Below are 22,198 nucleotides of genomic sequence, written 5' to 3'. Positions count from 1 at the left end.
GTTGGGGGCAGAAGCCAAATGGATGTGGAATATTTAGATTCACAGGAGACTTTGATAAGGTCTCATACAGGAAGCTCTTGAATAAATATGGATCACATGGAATAGGAGGTAATGTACCAGTGTGGGGAGTAAACAAGAGAAGGAATGTATAGATTACTTCCTGAAGACTTTAAATAATATGTTTCATAACATGCACGTCAGCTCAGCAAAAACACATGGCATAAAATGGGAAGGATATGATAATGGCTGGCCAAGAGAGGTTTATGATGAAGGCTTGTTTGGTTTGGAGGAACGTGACCTTCTCTAATAACTAATGATGAACCTTTGTTTTTTATGACCAACATTAATGACTTTGACATGTGGGTCCAATCCACAGAATTTCTAACATTGCAGATGTCATAAAATTTAGCATTGTTGTAGATTATGAGGAAGCTAGCAATAAATTATTGCAGGATGGAGACCAGCTGGTGAAATGGACAGGAACATGACAGATGATCTTTAGTGTAGAAAATGTATACAGAATAAAGAGGACTAGTGAGCTGCTCTTGTAGTAAGACAAAATTGATTCTATGGGCAGAATAGCCACCTCCCCGCTATGACAATTTTATGACTTCTTATGATCACATGATCATAGGCGGATGATGGACGGTGTCAAGGGATGACCTATTTTCAGTGGCAGTGTTGGGAGGGGGGTGGCTAGACACTATCCTAATGTGTATATTTGGGACAGCAGGAAAACAGAGATAAAACAGTCAAAGCCATGCGCCTACCCCTCATAAGTAAATGCATAAGAAGTAATCAAAGTCACTGTTCAAATCTTCAAAATGCCATTTTTTAATGTCTGTATTCTGGCTGGTTCTGATTGTCCATGCAATTAAAAGTAGATAGAGCTGCAAGCACTGCATCTTCTGTTGAAGTCAGTAACTTTCAACTAAACTGGGCGGAACAGAATATCAAGATTCTAATCAATTCATAAATGTTATCTCTATGTACATCTGCTACTACTTATTTAAAAGAGGACCATGGTATAATAAAAGTGCTTACGCATATGAGATTACACAATAAATGTATTACATCAATATACTGTTACAAATTCAAACAATTTTGTGAATTCACTCAATGTCTAGACAGATGGAATTTAGTCCGAATAAATGCAAGGTGTTGCATTTTTGGAAGTCAGATGGTAAGGCTGTAAGAAATATTGATGAAAAGGGGGGTCCTGGGGTTTAAGACCATCTCATCAGATCACTTTTGCATTGGGATCAGTATGTCACTACCTATACTTGGGTCACTACACAAGTCTACATGTATAGCAAGGCCTGAGTTCAATGCACTCTAATCATTGACTAGGTTGTTGCAAAGTAGCATTTGAACCACTATAATCTATAGATAGCTGATTTAGGTTAGAGTCTGTAATTTTTAGTTGACCAGAATTTGCTAACTACAGATCCCCGTAGTGCCTCTCAGTCCATCTGGCCGGTAGTCTGCTCAGCTGGGGCTCCTACATCCCCCCAGCATAAGTGGATCTCAGAATAAGGTGATGTTCTTCTTTCAAAACATAGTCCCTTTGTATGAGTCACCGAACCCATTCTACCCAGGAAGAATGCATGCCAGTGTCTTTGCTCTCTAATAAGTTTAAGAAGATTTAGCATGTCAGTGGAAATTCTGGCAAACTTTCAGTGTAAAGTATTCTGACTGGTTGCATCATGGCCTGGTTTTGAAACTCTAATACACAGGAATGAAAAAGAAAGTTACCACTCTGTTTGATGCAACTTCTTAATCTCAGCTACTTGCAGATTTCTGACATCTTTGGATATATGAAGTCACCTTACATAATAATACCCATTGTTGCATCTGTGTAACTACATATACATATCAATTAATTAAAAGCATGCACTCAGGAGAAGGCTTTAACTGGTGTATTCACATTGCAGCGAGAGAGAGTGCAGATCAATAGGCATGCGTAGACAACAGATCAATTTATCAGGCCATACATAGTGCTAAGAGAAGTCATTGCTCTAAAAGAAAAAGATCCATGCATTACACTTCCTCCCCCTATAGATTAATGTAACATAAAGCTGTATATGTACAGAACATTTAATTTCCCTTTCACAAACCGTATTCAAATAAACGTGCTTTCACAATAATGGTCCATAACTAACTTCACTATACTGAAGATTCCGTTTTTTGGGTGGCACTGTTTCTTTTAGGGTAGTGCCTCTGGATCGGAGAAGTGGCATCAGGCTTGGCAGGTGTCCTCTCAAAGAAAACATTCTCATTTGCTGTCAGTGACGAGGTCATCACTGAGGGTTAAGTCCGGTGGCTGTAATGTGTTGGTTTTGTTGGATGCAATCGACTCAGGTGCATTTTACGGGTGAGCATCCAGTAACTGGCTCACATGACGTCTCCATGTATGATGACCAACATCCACTGTGTACATCAGTGGTCCAGTTCTTGTAGCTCTCCTACCAAATGTCCACCTGTGTTCTCGGTAATCAAGTGTTTGGACTTCCTGTCCAACCTCAAACTCCCTGTTGATTTACTTGGCAACTGGTTGAACTGCTTATTCTGTACCTCCCTCCATAGGTCTAGTTTCAGAAAGTCTATGTGAGATCTCAGATTCCAGCTTATAAACAGCATTGTAGGTGTTTGACTGGTTGTCACAAGAATAGAGTTCTGATACACAAAAAGGAAATTGTCCACCTTGTAATATAGAGAAATGTCCTCCTTGTCCATCACTTTAATGGACTTCCTAAAGGTTTGGATAAACCTTTCAGATAACCTATTTGTTGCTCTGTGGTGATGAGATGACTTGAAATGTCAATGCCATTTTTCTTCACAAATAGTCTAAACTCTTCTGACGTGTATTGTGGTCCATTGACACAATTTGTTCAGGAAAGCCACTTCTGGTGAAAGAGTGTTGTTGACTTCATCTCGTGGCCTAGTGGATAAGGCGGTCTAGTGATCTGAAGGTCTCGAGCCTCAGCTGAGGCAGCATGTTGTGTCCTTGAGCAAGGCACTTAACAACACATTGCTCTGCGACATCACCAGTGCCAAGCTGCAAGGGTCCTCGTGCCCTTCCCTTGGACAACATCAATGGCGTGGAGAGGGGAAGGCTTGCAGCATGGGCAACTGCCAGTCTCCCATACACCCCTGCCCAGGCCTGCGCCCTGGAAACTTTCCATGGCACAAATCCATGGACTCACGAGACTAACGGATGCCTATGTATGACTTCATCAGTACGATCCCCAGCCATTTTGAATGAGCATCCACATCAATCAGAAACATGGAGTGCATTAATTGGGCTAGCAAAGTCAATATATACTCTTTGCCAAGGCAACAATGATCACTCCCATAGATGTAACAATGCCAGTGGGGGTGCATTTTGAACTTTTTGTCATCCTGAACAGCTTTCAGTCAAGTCTTCTATCTGTCTATCTATCCCCGGCCACTACACATCAACTTCAGGTGAGACTCTTCATATTGTACCCATGTACCCATGACTGTACCCATGTGTCCTTCATGCAGATTCTCTAACACGCTGGTCAGTTTAGAGGGAACCACAACACAAGATCCACACATCAGTGTCCTTTGACATAATGACAGCTGGTCTCATCTCACTGAGAACTCTGGAAGCATAGGGTTACCATGAGCAGTCTGCCCTTGCATAGTAATTTCATAGACTTTTGAATATGTCAGGTCATTCCTTGTTTCTCTTTGTACTTCAGAATTTGTTACCGACAACTGGTCCACCAGTGCAATGTGGAACACCTCTGCTGGATCACAGAATGAAGATTTTCTTCTTCATTTGCCAACACTGGAAGATGTGAGAAGCATCAGTGTTACTGTGTTGTTTGGTACCCTTGAACTCTGCGTCATAGGAGTGGGCTCCTAGGAAAAGTGCCCAGATTTGCAACCAGGTAGCAGACCTACTGGTTCCTGGGATTGAAAATGGACACAAGGGACTGGAGTAAACTTTTGTCCATGGAGGTAGTGGTGGAACTTCTTTATTCTCCATACTAGACCAAAAGCCTTTTGGTCAATCTGCACATAGTTGCATTCTGCACACATCAGTGATCTTGAAGCAAATGCAATTGGACATTCAGATCCATCTTTCATAGTGGGTGACAAAATGGCTCCAGTGCCATAGGGGACACATTGCATGCCAGTCTGATGGACAGAGATAGGTCATAATGGGTGAGCAGTTCATCTGGCAATATTAGTCTCTTTGTTTTCTTGAATGTTCTTTCACATCTTTCTGACCATTCCCTCTTTGTTCATGTTTGCAACAGTGTTTTCAATGGGTGCAGCACTGTAGCATTATTTGGGAGGTAACATTCTAGTCCTGGGACAAATTGTTGATGAGTTTGAACCTGAATGTCAGAGAATATCACCAAATGCACCAAGAGTTATGGGATGATTACATGATGAGACAGTGAGACGAAAGAGTAAAACAATACAGAGAAGGCCGTCAAGGATGCTAGTACCCTTGCTAACAAAGGGACATGTGAGTAACTACATAATACATAGTGAAAGATACACGACTAACAAGATTAAAGTGAAATTCAACATGGCAATGACTTCAGTTGGGAAAGTTGATAAATTTGATAGTGCTAATGAAGAGTGGCAGTCATATATTGAGAGGGTTGAACTGTATTGTAAGGCACATGGCATGGATGAGGAAATTTAATGGGTGCTAAAACTTACAAGTTCTTACACAACCCAGTAACTTCTGAAAGGCCAGCAAGCAATCCGTTTGAGGAAACAGTTACAATTTTACAAAATCACTTGAGCCCTAAACCACTGGTAATAGCTGAGAGATTTAGATTTCACAAATGGAACCAGTCAAAGGATGAAAAGTTTCAAACACTAAACTAATCAAATGCATAAAGTATCCAAATGTGAAATGGAATCAGACAACACAGAGTCTGACAAAGGTGAACTGTCATGCCTAGTCCTGCATAGTGTTACTGAAGCAGATCACAAAATCATCTGGTTCACAATAGATTTATCTCATGTAAAACTGAAAATGGAGCTGGATACAGGGTCAGCTTTGTCTATAATTTCAGAGGGTGACTGCAACAGACTGTTTTCTAAGCTACCATTAGAGAAGACCTCAATGATGCTAAAGACCTACCAAGGCAAAAAAAGTGTCTCCCAAAGACAAACTGGTGAATGTTATGTATGGAGGCAAAACACAGCAATTAGAGCTTTACATGTTAAAAAGTGGAGAACCAGCACTTTTTGGACATGAATGAAACATAGAAACATAGAAAACCTACAGCACAATACAGGCACTTGGGCCCACAATGCTATGCCAAACATGTACCTACTTTAGAAATTACCTAGGGTTACCCATAGCCTTCCATTTTTCTAAGCTCCATGTACCTATCCAACAGTCTCTTTAAAGATCCTATTCTATCTGCCTCCACCACCATTGCCAGTAGCCCATTCCATGCACTCACCATTCTCTGGGTAAAAAACTTACCCCTGACATCCCCTCTGTACCTACTTCCCAGCACCTTAAGACTGTGCCCTCTTGTGTTAGCCATTTCAGCCCTGGGAAAAAGCCTCTGACTATCCACACAATCAAACCCAACTAGACTGGTACACAATCAAAGCTCTCAATGTGTCATCAATAGCAACTGCAGCTGTTTAATGTTAATGAGAAGGTGTTTGAGAAGAGGGATCGGTATGAAAGCCAGAATTGAAATGGATGAAGCTGCACAGCAAGATTGCATAAATCGTGTCCAGTGTCTTATGCACTATAGTGTAAACTGGAAGCTGAACCTCAGAGTTTCGAGGCATTTGGCATTCTCTCCAATGTTGAGCAGAGCAGTTGGGCCATGCCCATTGTCGTGGTGATTGAGAACAGAAAAGCGCGAGCCATTCGCATATGTGGGGATTTCAAAGTGAGCATCAACTGGTGCTGCATACTGTGTTGTACCCCCACCTCAAGTAGAAGACATTTTTGCTTCTTTGGCAGGTATGGAGAGGTTTACAAAGTTCGAATTGGCACAAGCCTATCTGCAAATGGAGAATGAGGGCTCAAGCAAGAAATTCCTCAGAATCAACACTCACGAGGGACTGTTCCAGTATAACCATCTTGTCTTTGGTGTCACATCAGCTCCAGCAATTTGGCAAAGAGCAATGGACCAAGTGTGCCATGATATCCCTTCTTCATCGCCAATTTGTTGTGACTGTGCAACTGCATATCAATTAAATAAAAGCACACACATGGGAGATGCCTTTAAATGGTGTATTCACATTGCAGCGAGAGAGAGATCGGATCAATACACATGCATAGACAACAGATCAATGCACATAGGTAAGTTAACAGTCCATATGTAGTGCTAAGTAAGGGGAGTCATTGCTCTATGAGAAAGAGATGCATACAATAATACCCATAGCATATTGACACCAATATTCAATTGGAATCAATTCAAAATGAAATACAAGAGAATGCAACACTTTTGTTTCACATATGCAGTCACTCAGATGGCAACTGATACATTGATGTATTCTACAAAAGGTGAATTCTGTGGATAATTCAAAGGGCACCCTTTTATCAAAACTGAAAAATGAAAAAAAATTAGCAGGCATTAATTTTTAGAAGTTATCAGGGGGATAATTAGCTTAGCTAAATTATGTGCAGCATTCTCATGACTGTTTAATAAGTCTATCAAGACATGGATGTGGCCTATAAACCTTCAATGCTAAAGGTAATTTGAAATTCTAAACAAAATAACCTGAACCACATGGAACAACATTGCTTCTCCTAGTTCCACAGCACTCTTCATGGCTCCAGGCACCCACTTACTGTCACTTTCCACTTACTTTCCTTGTCCTCTTCTCTCAATATCCCTATTTGCTTCTTTGGCTGTACAGGAAGACCACTGCAATAAGTCAAGCAGTCAGGTGCTAAAAACTAAAATAGACAAACTGCTTGATTTTAAGAATGGATTTAAATCCCAAGAAAGAAAAACAGCTTATATATTCTGGATAGCAAAGGCAATTTATATTTTTTTACCATAACAAAAATATTTGGAGTATTTTTTTATTATTTGAGATGAAAATCTACAACCTGATCTTGAATATTAAGGAGCCAAACAATTCCAAAGAAAATCATATCTCACGGAGCCTGATTGTTCCTACTATGACAGCAACATTTAATTGTGAAGGGCAAAAACTTTGAGAAGAATGCATACATATCACAACAGACCAATTTGCAATTATATTAATATAGGAATCCCCAGGCATGTACTCTGGATGAGCTGATCCCCAGCGGTGGAGGGGAGAGGGTGGACTGAAAAGATTTGTAATAAATCAGGCAAATTTAAAAACAGGTATCCAATCACAAAGTCTAAGCAAGAAAAATGGAAAGCTCTAAAGAAGGGTAGAAAAATAGGGCTCAATGAAATGTGCCTACCCAGCCTTGTCAAGGTCAAGTTAATGTGCTGTGGTCAGTGCAAACCAGAGCCTTATATTTTTTATCACTGACTCTTCACTGAAACATTTACGACTCTGCCAATGTGTGAACATCATTATCATGCAATGGTTTTATAACCCTAACAAGTATACACTGTGGACCATATACTTTATTCTAATGGATTTGAGTTCAAGTTCAAATTCCCATTTAGCAGCTATTATTCTCATTACGAGTTTCTACTTTGCTGGGTATCTTGAGTCCTGATAAAGGTTGTCAGCCCAAAATGTTGACTGTTTATTCCCCTCTTATCGATGCTGCCTAACTTGCTGAGTTCCTGCAGCATATTGTGTGTGCAGTTTATTATTCTGCTGTTTATTTCTTATTTCTTAATTCTTTTTTATTGTACATCATTCTCCAGTTGTATTCTTGTGGCAGTTCATCGAGAACAAAATATTAGAGTTTCACCTCTTTCAGGATGTCTGAAAATAATTTATAGCCAAATATAGAAAATAATTTATATCTTTTCAAAGATATCCTCACTGTTGTAACTTAGGGGCTATGGCATCAAGTTTTAAAACACCAAACAACAATCTAATAATGATTGGATCATCTGTTTTTAGCTACGTTGGTTAAAAGTAAAACATTGGTAGAATTCTGGGCTAAGCCACTCACAGCAGAAAATCAAGCATAGGTCCCTTCACATTTGTAGGAGCCTCAAGTTAATAACTAAGTAGAAAGACAGTGACCCCAGCAAGTTCCTTAGTTTTCAACTGAAATGTCAGCCTAAAATTTTGTACTTGAAGTGGAACATGAATCGAAACGTTTTGACCACTCAGCAAGGAGTGATTCACTGAAGATATCAATAGCTCTAAAATGGCATTGTTTCTTTGAAAAAAAAAGACACCAGACTTCTGCCCTGCCTGTACACATTTAGACTCTGAGAAAATATCTACTCAGGGTATACGTTTTCTCCACAACTGGAAGATATCACGTGAAAAGAATTGCCATATATGATAATGAAATTGGACCAAGCCTTATTTTCTGCTAACTATAGAAATATTGGCCTCTGGGGCTTGTGCTTTAGAAGGCTTCAGCTTGATATAGAGCAGATGAAAAGATGGGAGCCATTTTAGTGATTGATGTGAAATTCTTGAATCTATCAGACAGCCATTTTCCAGCAAATACCGGATGGATTTAATCTCAAAGGTCACGAGCATAGCTGCATTTTGCTGTGAGCTCAGGGACCAGGCCTGGAGTTCAGTGACATTCTGACACCTGTATTTACACCTCCTTCATGATCTTTATTCACTTAGCCAATCCAAGAAGTAGGTTTTTCCTAAAGCTCCTAGATCATGCAAATTGCCCAAAAGTGAAAAGACATGAACAGCTGCTTCCTCATACTCAAAAGTTTTTGCCTGTGAGTACCAAGATGAGAAGTTTTATTCATAATCTAACTTACATTGATGGCAGAATCTTGAATAGAAATTACCAGCCAATACAGGCAACAGAGTTACTCAAGTTGTATCATTTAAGAAGGCTTACAACAATGCAGGATGACCACAAAACAGATCTATATAATTCTGATCTGACGAAAGATTATATGGGCAACAGAGAAAGTTCAGAAAAGATTGATATGAATGATTTTTGGGATGCTATGTCTGTCTTATGAAGAGAAATTAAATGGGGCACTCCTCCTTCTTCAGAGCTGAGAAGAGGAAAAGATTACCTCATTAAAGCATGCAATATGTTATAGGAGATGACAGGATAGATGCAAAGTGGGTACTTCCTCTCTAAGCAGCCTAGAATAAGTCACATTTTTAACATACAGAGTAGCCTATTTATGACTGAAATCAGGAGAAATGTCTTCACTCTCATTGTGATTCTTCAGAATTCTCTGCTTCAGAAGGCTATGAGGCTCAGCCATTGACAGTATGCATAACAGAAGTTCTTAGATTATTGAATATTAAAGAAATTGAGGGATCTGGAGATAGGGCAGGAAAGCGGTCTTGTAATAGAAACAGCTGGAAGGTGGAGAAGGCTCACATGGTTGTATAGACAAACCTTTTCCTATTTCTTTTATTCTAGAGCTGATATATTAATCAGAAAACCCATTTGGATCTCCACGGCCTGCCTATTCATAACAACCACAAGCAGCTGCCATGTAGCATTCAACTTCCTTCACCTAATTCAAGTCCTTTGCTTCCAGTGTCCATTTCACAAAGGGATCATTTTTGCATAAGAAAGGATGTTTTATGATTGGCCTGATATTAATTTTTGGTAGGTTAAACCTACACCAAGTTGCCTTATTAATTTTATTTCTCAATGTCTCATTAACACAACTAAACTTGTAATGTTGGTGTAAAATCATCTCAGTAGGGTAGCAGTTACAGAAATGCTATCACAGCTCGGGGCGTTCTAGTGTTCAGAGTTCAATTCCAGTGCTATCTGTAAGCAGTCTGTACATCTTCCCCATTGAATATGTGGGCTTCCTCCCACAGTCCAAAGACTTTTAGTAGGTTAATTTTGTCAGTGTAAGTAGATCTGTGATTAGGTTAGGGTTAAACTGATTTGTCAGGGGTTGCTGGGACAGCATGGCTTGAAGGGCCAGAAGGGCCTCAGTCGATCAATAAATAAAATTACAAAGAACTTTCATACAGCAATCTTCTACAAAAAAAGAGTCCAATCATGATCATATAATTAGATTATTTTGTATACTGGTTGAAAGATAAATATGGACCAGGACACTAGGGAGAAATCAACATTTTCCCAAGATATAGCCAAGAGATTTTTTCTACCTGAGCGAGCATGCCAAACCTTGGCACAACTTCTCATTTGACCCTGACAAGCAATAATCTTTCAGCAATGAATTGAAAAGTTAACCCACATTTTTTACCTACATATTTCTGGTGTGTGGGAGTTTTCACAGCCAAGAGTAAACAGTCGAACTTTCAGGCCTGATAAGGGATCTCAACCCAAAACGTTGGCCGTCTACTCTTTTCCATAGACATTGTCTGGCATGATGAGTTCCTCCAGCATTTTGTGTGTGTTGCTCAAAATGTTGAGTGTTATGTCACATCAGTTACTGTGGACTTTAATGCTTTAACTAATATGATGTAACATAATTACTGCACCAAATAATATTTCACCAAAGCCAATTCCTAAAGTGTAAGTAACCCCTACTGAAATCAATAAACAATCTCACAGATTTTAAGACAAATATTTAAAAACAAAAGTCCAAATTAAGTCTTTTTAACCTAGTTGGAGAGAAGGCTGCATTTCAAATTACTTCAGGTAATTTTCTGAAAATGAATTATGCTTGCTCTTTGAATGGAAAAGAAATAAACAGATTGATCCTGTAATTTCAAAGAGAAGAAATTTGGGCCTATTTAAGCTCCCTATGTGGAAAGGAGAACTCTTTGCAATTCCTCAGAATGAGGTTACAATTACACAGATGCAGGAAAAACAGGATTTTTTTTACTCTTTTCTTTTTGTATGGTCTGGCCTATTGCCCAGGACCCACAGCCTTGCCATTAGCAACACATTGCACAGAAAAAGAAACTTACTCTGATTTTATCTGCTTCTGAACTACCGCAGCAAGCCGTTCCCTTTTGTACTCCCCCACACTCCCTCCTAACAAAATCTAATGTGTTCTCTCCTTTCCAATTCTAACTATTAAAATGCTAACTATTTCACTTTCCAAAGATGCTGCCTGACCTGCTGAGTGTTTCCACTATTTTCTACTTTTTCAGCACCTGCAGTTTCTGTGTTTTCAAGTGCCAGGAAATCTTGGTAATGAGCCAGCAATGATAGATAGGGCTTGGATCAACTTCACTTGCAGTAAGTATGATAACATTAAATCTGCAACTAATGTCAAAAAGAATCCATCTGTGCATTCTTGGTTTGTGATGGGAAGTGCCTAGTGGAATTTCTGGAGAGACATCATTAAACCCAGAAAACTACAAAATTGTGTATTGTATTCTAGAAAATGACACTTAACATAAAAGAAATAACAATAACCTTTTATTGGCAGGTAAATTGAAGCAGATAGTAAAGTGAAGAGTGAGGTCAGTAGCTGTAAAATAAAGTGATCAATAGATAGAGGGACAAAGTACGTTTGGAATATTGTGGACACACAAAAGTCTGCACAAGTTAGAATCTGGAACATAAAAGCAATTTGCTGGAGGAACTCAGTGGGATAAGCAGCATTTCCTGCTTATTAGCATAGGGGTAACTTTATATAGCTGTATGAAATCATGAGGGGCTTAGATAGGGCGGATGAAAATATTCTTTTTTCCTAGGGAAGGGCGACCTAAAATCAGAGGGCTTAGGTGTAAGATGAGATGTGAAAGATTTAAAAGGGAACTGAGGAGAAACATGTGTCATTTGTGACAAATCAAATCGGAGAGAATGGTGGCCGCCAGCAAGTGTCACAGCCCTAACCATGCTTCTGGGGACAATGTAGAATTCCCATAACTCACTAACCATAACCTGTTATGCCTTTGGGACATGGGAGGAAACTGAGCCACTTCAGAGGAAACCCACACAGTCACGGAGAAAACATACAAACTCCTTACAGGTAGAATGAGGACTTGAGCCCTGATTGATGGTCACTGGCACTGTAACAGCATTATGCTTACCACTATGCTAACGTGGAGGTGAGTATATGGAACGAGCTGTCAGAGAAAATGTTTGAGGCAGGTAGTCAAAAGGTATTCGGATGTGTACATGGTTGGGAAAGGTTTAGGGGGACATGGGCCAAACCTGGACAAATGGGGCTACCTTGATGGGTACCTTGGCTGGCTTTTTCTCAAGGTGTATTCCTCTATGACTTTAGATAACTGGGGACACAACTTGGACATTGCTATGCAGAATGAAATCTCCAGTTTTGCAGATTACACAAAGGGAGTACACTATATAATGAGGAGAGTAGTAATAAAACACAGGAGGACATGGATAGGGTAAATATGTAACTATGCAGCATGTGAAAATTAAAAACAATGAGCATAAATTTGATGCACTTTTACAGAAGGAATGGAAAATAATAGCCTGAAACTGGGTTTGAAAAAAATGCATGCTTCTTTTAAATGTATCAATCCCACAGAAAATGTGTTTTGCATTTGACTTGAGTGTTTGAGCACATTTTTAGAGAAGTATTGCCCTCTGGGAAAATGGAACAGCTAGAATCTCTTGTCATTCTTCTCTTGTGATGACATCATTAACATACAGCCCATTAGCTTCTTGCATAGTAGTTGGACTAAACCTTCATTGTCCACAATGAATATAACTATGAAAGCTTCACACTTTTGGGAACCATAAGTAAACTGAAGGTTTGGTACTGGTATACAGTCTATAGACTTTAATTTCACTGGTTCTCCCAACATTGATTTACAGATGCTGTTCTTTTGCAGGTAGGCCACACTGAAAAACAATGCAGCAATTCTACACTTACTGACACGTCCTCTGGCCCTAATAAATACTCTGGCTCCTTTGTGACAAGGGATTCAAGTAGATGTCTGGGGTTGGCCACAGCAAAGGCCAACAGTGCATTGTTTTAACATTTTTCCATACTATTATCTCCTCCCCAAAAAAATTCCTTTACACTTTCCCCTCCCTCTCAGCTTTCTATCCTCCTTGCCCTCCCCACTTTTCTGTTTACGCTCACTGCCTGTGTGGCTGCCTCAGATGAGCTCCAACCTCACCCTCCAGAAAATGGCCTAATGATTCAATCTGCTGTGAGCTGGTGCAACAGCATAAAACTACAAATTCAAAAGCTGGCTTCCAGTTTTTAATGTACCATTTCAGTAACTTTTTATTACTGCCTCATTTGACGTATGAGCATACATTTAGCACACCAATGATGAGTATAAAGAGTGTGCTGGAACAGAGGGACCTGGAAATATAAATATCTAAAGACCTGAAAAATGCAATTCATGCAGATATAAGAGTTAGTGAAGTGCATCTGATTCTGGGATTCATAAACAGGGACTTAAAGTAAAATAACAGACAAATAATTTTGAAACGAAACCAAGATACTACAGATATTGGATATCTAAAATAAAAACAGATAATGCCAGAAATAAACAACAAATAAGCAGCATTTCCAGAGGAAAAAACAGAATTAGCATTTCACATTAATGACCCTTCATCAAAAGTTAAGTTGAATTTATACAGAACATTGGTCAGCTAACTACCTCCACTTCTGATCACTGCACTTTCACAAGAATGTGAAGATCTTGATAAGGTGTTGGGATTCATTGGAATGGATTCTAAGGATGAGAGATTATATTTTTAAGGGTAGATTGGCATCAATATGTTGGGTCAAATGCCCACCTTCTCTGGAGAAGCTAGCAAAACGTTTCTTGAAAAAAGATGAAGGAAGTATACAAGATCGGGACTGGTTTAGGTAAACATTCCCCTTAGTGAATGGTTCAATAATCAGGGGACTTAAACTTAAAGTTTTGGTTAAAAGATACAAGGGAGATGTGAGGAAAGTGTTCACAGACATTAGGAACAATCTGCAACTCACTTCTTCTAAGGTTCATGATCAAAGTTAATTGGATAGGCACTTGAAGTAATAATGTACAAACCTATGTGGAAAGATTAGGTCCATGGGATTAGGGGATCTGTTCAGCTAAAGCCTGCAAAAGTTTGGATGCACCAAATTGCCACAGAAGGATATAGCTATTCAATTATTCCAATTCTACGATCATATGGCCTACAGCATGTGAAATAATAATAGCTTGTGGCATGGAAAAAAATGAAGTGTATTCAGGTCAGTGTTACAATAGTGATGGGGAATATCAATAAGCAGGCCAGGCAAATTGGGAAATCAGGATGGTGCTGGATCCCAAGAGCGGGAATCTGCAGAATGCCGATGAGATAGCTTTTTAGAGCAGATTATGGTTTTGCCCACTAGGGGAAAGGAAATTCTGTACTGGGTGTTGCATAATGAACCAGATCTAATTAGGGAGCCTAAGGTAAAGGAACCTGTAGGAGGCAGTGATAGAATTCAGCCTGCAGTTTGAGAGGGAGTCAAATATATCAGCATTACAATGGAGTAAGGGGAATTCAGAGACATGAGAGAGGAGCTGGCCAAAGTTGCTTGGAAAGCAAAGAGTTAACATAAGAAGAGCATTTGATGGCCTGTGCCTGTATTTGCTGGAGTTTGGAAGAACATGGGAGGATCTCATTGAAATCTATAAAATATTGAAAGGTCTGGATAGAGTGAAAGTGGGGAGAATACTTCCTATAGTGGGTGAGTCTAAGACCAGAGAGCATAGCTTCAGGATAGAGGAGCTTCCATTTAGAACAGAGATAAAAAGGAATAACTTCGGCCAGAGGGTAGTGAAACTGTGGAATTCAGTAACACAGACAGCTGTGGAGGCCAAGTCATTGAGTATAATTAAAGCGGAGGTTGATAGGTTCTTGATGAATCAAGGCATCAAAGATTACAGGGAGAAGGCAGGAGAATGGGATTGAGAGGGAAAATAAATTAGCCACGATAGAACGGTGGAGCAGACTCGATGGACCAAATGGCATCATTCTGCACCTATGTCTTATAATCTTAAGGTTTTATAGGATTACAAAGAAATAAGATAAAAAGATACCATCATTTTTAATAGACTCAAAGACAGCTCCAGCCATGGATTCAGTACAGTTGTTCACAAATGTCTCTTTCTGGGATTAAGACATGTGGTCATACATATACACTGCTGTTCTTTGTTCTTTTTTCCCCATATTTTTAATTTAGGCTTTGCCAGCAAAGCCAGAATGTTTTACCCATCCTTAATTGTTTTTGAGAAGTTGATGAGCTATGACAATCCTCTGGCTGAGGAACTCACACAATATAGTTGGATGGGTAATTCCAGTATTTAGGTGTGCAATGATAAAGAAAGAGCAAATATAGTTCCAAGTCAAGATGATGGTAACTCGGAAAGGAACCTGCATACGATGGTGTTCATATGCACTTGAAGATTTTTTTCTTGGTAGCGCAGATCACTTAGTCGGTGAGATACTCAGGAGAGTACTCTGGGTGATAACGGCAATGTATTTTGCATATGGTACAAATTATAGTCCAACTCTTGCTTCTGCCTTGTGAATGGTGAAAAGAATTGGAGTGTCAAGAGGTAAGTTGATCACTACAGGATACCTACCCACCTTCAGACTTCCTCACGCAGCCACAGCACAATTAGTTTGACTCTCTCTTGTTGGAAATGGTCATTGCCAACACTTTCACAGTGCTAATGTTAGTTACCATCTATCAGCTCATTGCCTGAATGCTGTCTAGGTCTCAGTGTGTGTGAGAATGATCTGCTTCATTTGCTGAAGAATGGTAAATGGAGTTGAACATAATGATATATTCACACTTTTGACCTCATAATGCCCTGAGTTATGAGCCACCATGTCCGTTAAGAAGATGAGAAATGAAGCAATGCACAGCATCTTAGAATAGCTGGCATATGGATAAACTATGAACTGTAGGTGTAGAGTTGCAAAAAATTCTAATCGTGGGAAGGTGAAATTAACACAACAATAACTTTTGATTGACAGGTGTTGTTACTTAGTAATTAGTGGGAGTGGGGTTCCTCAAGCAGAATCCATATCTAGGAATGCTGTTGATGGAATATAAGCAAATTCAAGCCATTGAAATATTTCACTGCACTGCATTTAGATCTAGAGCATCACTTCTGGCATTATTTGGTGTATCTATCTTATTTCATTGCCATGTGTGAGTATATCTCAAGATCTTTCTGGTCCCAAGGATAGAGCACAACTTTCCATTGCCAAAAGACTCTGCACAGCATCAGAATATCTTGAAGTCTACTCTTTCCCAAACTGGCTATTTTCCATGTCAATATGAATCTTTTCAACAACTTTCATCAGCAGTCTCATCCATGATACACCTTGCTAGTTTTCATCCCATTTACACTAAGCAGGCTAGCGCATGCTAGTCTTAATTGGTATTAATCAGTCATGCACAAGGACTGGAAACTGTAATCTTGATAAGCAGGCAATAGAAAGTGTGCATTCTGCCTGTATTATAAACAATTAGCACTAGTTAACCTCACAATGTAATGTATGTTTATTTTCAGGAACTGTCTAGTTCATCCAATTTGAATTCGGTTCAGTATTTAGTTTAAAAAAAATGATAAATCACAAGCACATATTGTAACACTTCTGTGCAAATTACTACAGCACAATCACAATACAGAAATGAAAGTGTCCTTTTTAAAATTAACCCAGTATCTGTATGTCTGAGTCAGGAAGTGAAGGCCAAAGCACTGCACTTACAAGAAAATGAAAGCTTTGTGAATAGAAATAGTATTATTCACAGACATATTTAGAACTGTCCAGATAGTTTTCAGGTTATATAATGTTGACCTGCAGACCAAGATATTGCACTAGCTGGCAGAGCAGTCTGACCTTCACCTACTCATGTTTCTAACTTTGTTCTTCTCTTGATAGTCTTTGCTTTTACTCAGACATCACATGACAAATGTTACCAGGCCAATAACCTTAGGTAGTAAGCTTGGAAATGGACATATCAGGCTCTTAACATGGTGGGTGATCAAGTTCAACAAGATTTCCTAGTTCACTTTTAAATTCAGAGGTCAAAAACTAAAATCTTAAGTTCTTGTTTTTGTAAAACTCTTTTTCAGGACTGGATTCACATCAAATATACTGTTTCCAACTTAGAGTAATGATCCCAGTGAACAAGAGATCAAAATTAAAGCATTCTCATGCATGTGACTCAGCTCTGCACCAGTCAATATATTCACTTGTGCCAGATGCTTTTAGCAGATTTTTAAGTTATCATGCAGTGCTAAACCTGAGGTGTCAGCTGGGGATTGGATATGGGAATAACATACTTTCACTTGGCAATCAGCTAAAAAGCCTGGTATGAAAATAGCCAAATTAGGGAAAACTGGTATTCTTATCAGGGCATCATAGTATCATTCAAATGAAACTACCTCATGGGAACCCCTTTGTTTATTGCCTGCAATTAGGAGTCTCTCTCAATTATTGAAGCACAGTTCCTCTCCTGGGATGACACCAATTCACCCAGAAATATAACCACTTCAGCATTCGATAAACAGTTATTGTGACCTGTTGTTCATTCAACTATTCAGAATCTTACAACAGGAGTCATTTGACTACTTCTTGTTCCTCAGGAAGGAGTTAATTTGCTAATTATTGTATTAAAGTCTCTGAAGTTTACTAAATGCATCAGAATTGATTATAACGTATTGATGATGTAATTGGAGACACCTTGAAATGTCTTTGACAGGTAGAACGATACCTATGGGAGAATGGACTGGGGCTGTTGATTCACTTTCAATATTCCTGAAAACACAATGAACTGCAGGGTCATAAGGAAGCATGATGGTGCAGTGATGAATGTGCGTTCAATCTTGATCTGAGTTTGCGCATTCTCTTAATTAACTGTCTGGTTGTCCTCAGAGTGTTCCGGTTTCCTCCACTTCCAACAGATACGTTACCTGTTGGTTGCCAATCAGAAATGACCCCTTTGTGCAGGTTAATGGTAGAAAGATTCAAAGGAGAGTTGATGGTTCTATGTGAGAGAATTTAAGTTGTTGGGTACAAGGAATTAAAGAGAAGTGGGAAAGGGACTAATGGCTGGGAGCTGGGAGCCGGGAGCCAGAATGGTGTCAATAGTTTGAAAGTCCACTTTGTATATAAAATCTCTTTTCCCCCAGATCTTTGTAAAAATGGGCAGACAATTCATGTGATGATCTGATATATAAAAAAAACAAAGATATTGAAAGCGATCCAACAAAAACTCCACCAGATTTTCTGATTACAGTTGCCAATTTGTTTGCATTAAGCATGCAAAAGGGAATATCAGAACAAGGCATTATTACTGCTGAAACTTTGATTTTAAAAAAATATCCAAATAATACCTATCAAAACTGCATGTGAGAGGTGGAACATACCTGCGCATTGTGAGCAATGATATTTCTCTCATTACCCATATCACGGTCCTAACATAAAGAGACCCAACTAACAGTCAGATTGCAGCTATTAGTTTTTGACCATCTACTTTTGAGCTCAGTTCTATTAATACTTCATATCAAGTCATTCCTACATTTCCTTCTGTCTCAATTGTTACCACATAAAATGTATTTCCTTTATTATATATCTAAACATAATGTTCTTTTACGATAACATTTTTAATTTGTTTACATCATGTGATTGTACTGGTACGGTAGCAGTTCAACAGCGTAGGGATAGAGGAGTGAAGGAGTATCAGCTGATGGATAATTGTGATTTTAATGAGCGCAGAACCAAACATACATAGTTCACATTTGACCAACCACCATCGGAAAAGGCAGACATTTTTTTATTTAGTAGTTTGCTGCTGAATGTGAGAAATTGATTATCTTTTGAGTCAAGCCTGCACAATCTGAATGCAATTCATGCAATGATAGAATACGGGCATGACACGAGTTTCACTTGCACCAGAGTTTTGTACTAAAAAAAAGCTGCTGGTAATCGGTAAAGTCATTCAGTATTTGCTGGCACTGCTACTTAGTGACACGCTGCACACATAAAAAACATTAAACATTTTACAAAGTGAATAGAATCTCTGTATTTGAGTCATTAACTCAGCATAGAAATTTTTCTCAAAGTGCAGAGTATGTAGTTTGGAAGTTTCTCATTTTCCCACAGTGTTAACAACATTAATTCATCAATTATCATTGTTTTCCATCTTCTTACTATATCTTGTTCAAATATAAAGTGTAAACAGTTAAATATATAATCTTAATGAAAGAAACAACACCCTAGAAATCGAGAACTCACCAGTCCTACTTTTCATCTCTCCTGAGAAGCTCATCTAACCTACAGTGGCTTGCTCATTCGAATACAAGTTCTCAGGACCCACGTTACAGCCTTTTTGCACCAGCAGCAGCAGAAATCAGAGGAAGTGGTTTGTCGACGCCAATAGCTGCATTTACCAATTATGGCCCTCCCACTCGCTGATGGGAGCACCTGTGCTAACTGAACTCAACATGACAGTAAATACTGATTGATAGAATGCACATAACTATACCAAAATACTGAAGAGTGTAAATATAATATAAACAAATCTACACAACTAAATATCACTCTTCCAGGCACATCTTTAATAAAGTAAATGCTGTTTTGGTATCTCCTAGATCCTTTTCTGACCTTGTGAGGAATAATATCTCTTTTCCCAAGGATTTATAAAATCATTCAGACTGTGAGCAGAACTAGGCCACGACTGTTAAAACCATAGAACCATTGAACACTACAGCACAGAAACAGGCCTTTTGGCCCTTCTTGGCTGTGCCAAATCATTTTTCTGCCTAGTCCCACTGACCTGCAGCTGCCCATATCCCTCCATATATCTCTCATCCATGTATCTGTCCAAGTTTTTCTTAAATGTTAAAAGTGAGCCCGTATTTATAACTTCTTTTGGCAGCTCATTCCACACTCCCACCACTCTCTGTGTGAAAAAGTCCCCCCCTAATGTTCCCTTTAAACTTTTCCCCCTTCACCCTTAACCCATGTCCTCTGTTTTTTTTTCTCCCCTAGCCTCAGTGGAAAAAGCCTGCTTGCATTCACTTTATCTATACCCATCATAATTATATACCTCTATCAAGTCTCCCCTCATTCTCTTTAACTCAATTTCTCAAGTCCCAGCAACATCCTTGTAAACCTTCTCTGCACTCTTTCAACCTTATTAATATCCTTCCTGTAATTCGGTGACCAAAACTATACACAGTACTCCAAATTTGGCCTCACCATAACATTCCAACTCTTATACTCAATACTTTGATTTTTAAAGGCGAATGTACCAAAAGCTCTCTTTACTACCCTATCTACCTGTGACGCTACTTTTAGTGAATTTTGTATCTGTATTCCTAGATCCCTCTGTCCTACTGCACTTCTCAGTGCCCTACCATTTATCTTGTAAGTTCTGCCCCGGTTTTTCCTTCCAAAGTGCAATACCTCACACTTGTCTGTATTAAACTCCATCTGCCATTTTTCAGCCCATTTTTCCAGCTGGTCCAGATCCCTCTACAAGCTTTGAAAACCTTCCTCACTGTCCACTACACCTCCAATCTTTGTATCATCAGCAAATTTGCTGATCCAATTTACCACAATATCATCCAGATCATTGATATAGATGACAAATAACAATGGACCCAGCACTAATCCCTGTGGCACACCACTAATCACAGGCCTCCAATCAGAGAAGCAATTCTCCACTACCACTCTCTGACTTCTCCCATTGACCCAATGTCTAATCCAATTTACTACCTCACCATGTATACCTAGCATCTGAATCTTCCAAACTAACCTCCATGTGGGACCTTGTCAAAGGCCATACTGAAGTCCATGTAGACACATCCACTGCCTTCCCTTCATCCACTTTCCTGGTAACCTCCTCGAAAAACTCTAATAGATTCGTTAAACCTGACCTACCACGCACAAAGCTGTGTTGACTCTCCCTAATAAGTCCCTGTCCATCCAAACACTTGTAGATCCTATCTCTTAGTACTCCTTCCAATAATTTACGTACTACAGATGTCAAACTTACCGGCCTATAATTTCCCGGATTACTTTTAGAGTCTTTTTTAAACAGCGGAACAACATGTGCTATCCTCCAATCCTCCAGCACCTCACCTGTAGATAACGACATTTTAAATATAGCTGCCAGGGCCCTGCAATTTCAATACTAGTCTCCTTCAAGGTCCGAGGGAATACCCTAGGTCCTGGGGATTTATCTACTCTGATTTGCCTCAAGATAGCAAGCACTTCCTCCTCTTCAATCTGTATAGGTTCCATGACCGCACTACTTATTTGCCTCATTTCCATTGACTCCATGCCAGTTGCCTTAGTAAATACAGATACAAAATACCCATTTAAGATCTCCCCCCATTTCATTTGGTTCCATACATAGCTGACCACTTTGATCTTCAAGAGGACCAATTTTACCCCTTACTATTCTTTTGCTCTTAATATACCTATAGAAGCTCTTTGGATTATCCTTCACCTTGACTGCCAAAGCTACCTCATGTCTTCTTTTAGCCCTCCTGATTTCTTTCTTAAATGCTTTATTGCACTTTTTATACTCCTCAAGTACCTTATTTGCTCTGTTTCCTATACATATCATACATCTCTCTCTTCTTCTTTATCAGAGTTCTAATATCCCTGGAGAACCAAGGTTCCTTATTCTTATTCACTTAATTGTTCTATCACTTAATAAGATCATTTCTGAACTGATTGTAATCTCTTTGCTGTACTCTTGTAAATTTTCAGCCCATCCCATCCACATTCATCAAAATTTGATCTACTGCTGCCTTCAAAATATCAAAGACTGATTCCTTTGGCCTTTGAAGAAGAAAGTTATGAAGATTCACAGTCCCTTGAGAGAGAAAAACAGCACTTCATGTCTGTTTTAAAAAGGGTTAATACCCATCAAAGATCATCATCCTCCAAAGTGGACCTTTCTTTTTAAATTTTCCCCCAAAAGGAAGACCCAGGAATGCAGAGGGAGTTGACCAATTGGATGAACAATTGGCATGATGGTAGAATGCAGAGGCTGATGCTAGAAGGTTGATTCTCAGACTGGTGGCCCATGACCAGTGGTGTGCCTCAGGGGTCAGTGCTGTGCCCATTGTTACTTGCCATCTTCAGCAATAATTAGTATAAGAATGTACAGGGCATGGTTAGTAATTTTGCAGATGACACTAAAATAGGTATTAGAGTAGATAATGA

The 22,198-nt window shown here is 39.2% G+C and overlaps 1 protein-coding gene across 1 annotated transcript in view; it reads right to left on the bottom strand.

The window, feature by feature from the left end:
• The window catches only part of LOC132395719 (histone deacetylase 9-like), a 470,412-nt gene extending 451,126 nt beyond the window's left edge, over nt 1-19,286 (bottom strand). Inside the window, exon 1 of the mRNA XM_059972669.1 lies at nt 19,253-19,286. Within this exon, the coding sequence (XP_059828652.1) occupies nt 19,253-19,286 (34 nt within the window). The remainder of the gene's footprint in view (nt 1-19,252) is intronic.
• Between the last annotated feature and the right edge of the window lie 2,912 nt (nt 19,287-22,198).

Source organism: Hypanus sabinus, chromosome 6, assembly GCF_030144855.1.
Source record: "Hypanus sabinus isolate sHypSab1 chromosome 6, sHypSab1.hap1, whole genome shotgun sequence".
Classification (NCBI taxonomy): Eukaryota; Metazoa; Chordata; class Chondrichthyes; order Myliobatiformes; family Dasyatidae; genus Hypanus; species Hypanus sabinus.
The sequence above is the reverse complement of the archived record's forward strand: the minus strand, read 5'-3'. Positions and strand labels throughout refer to the sequence as shown.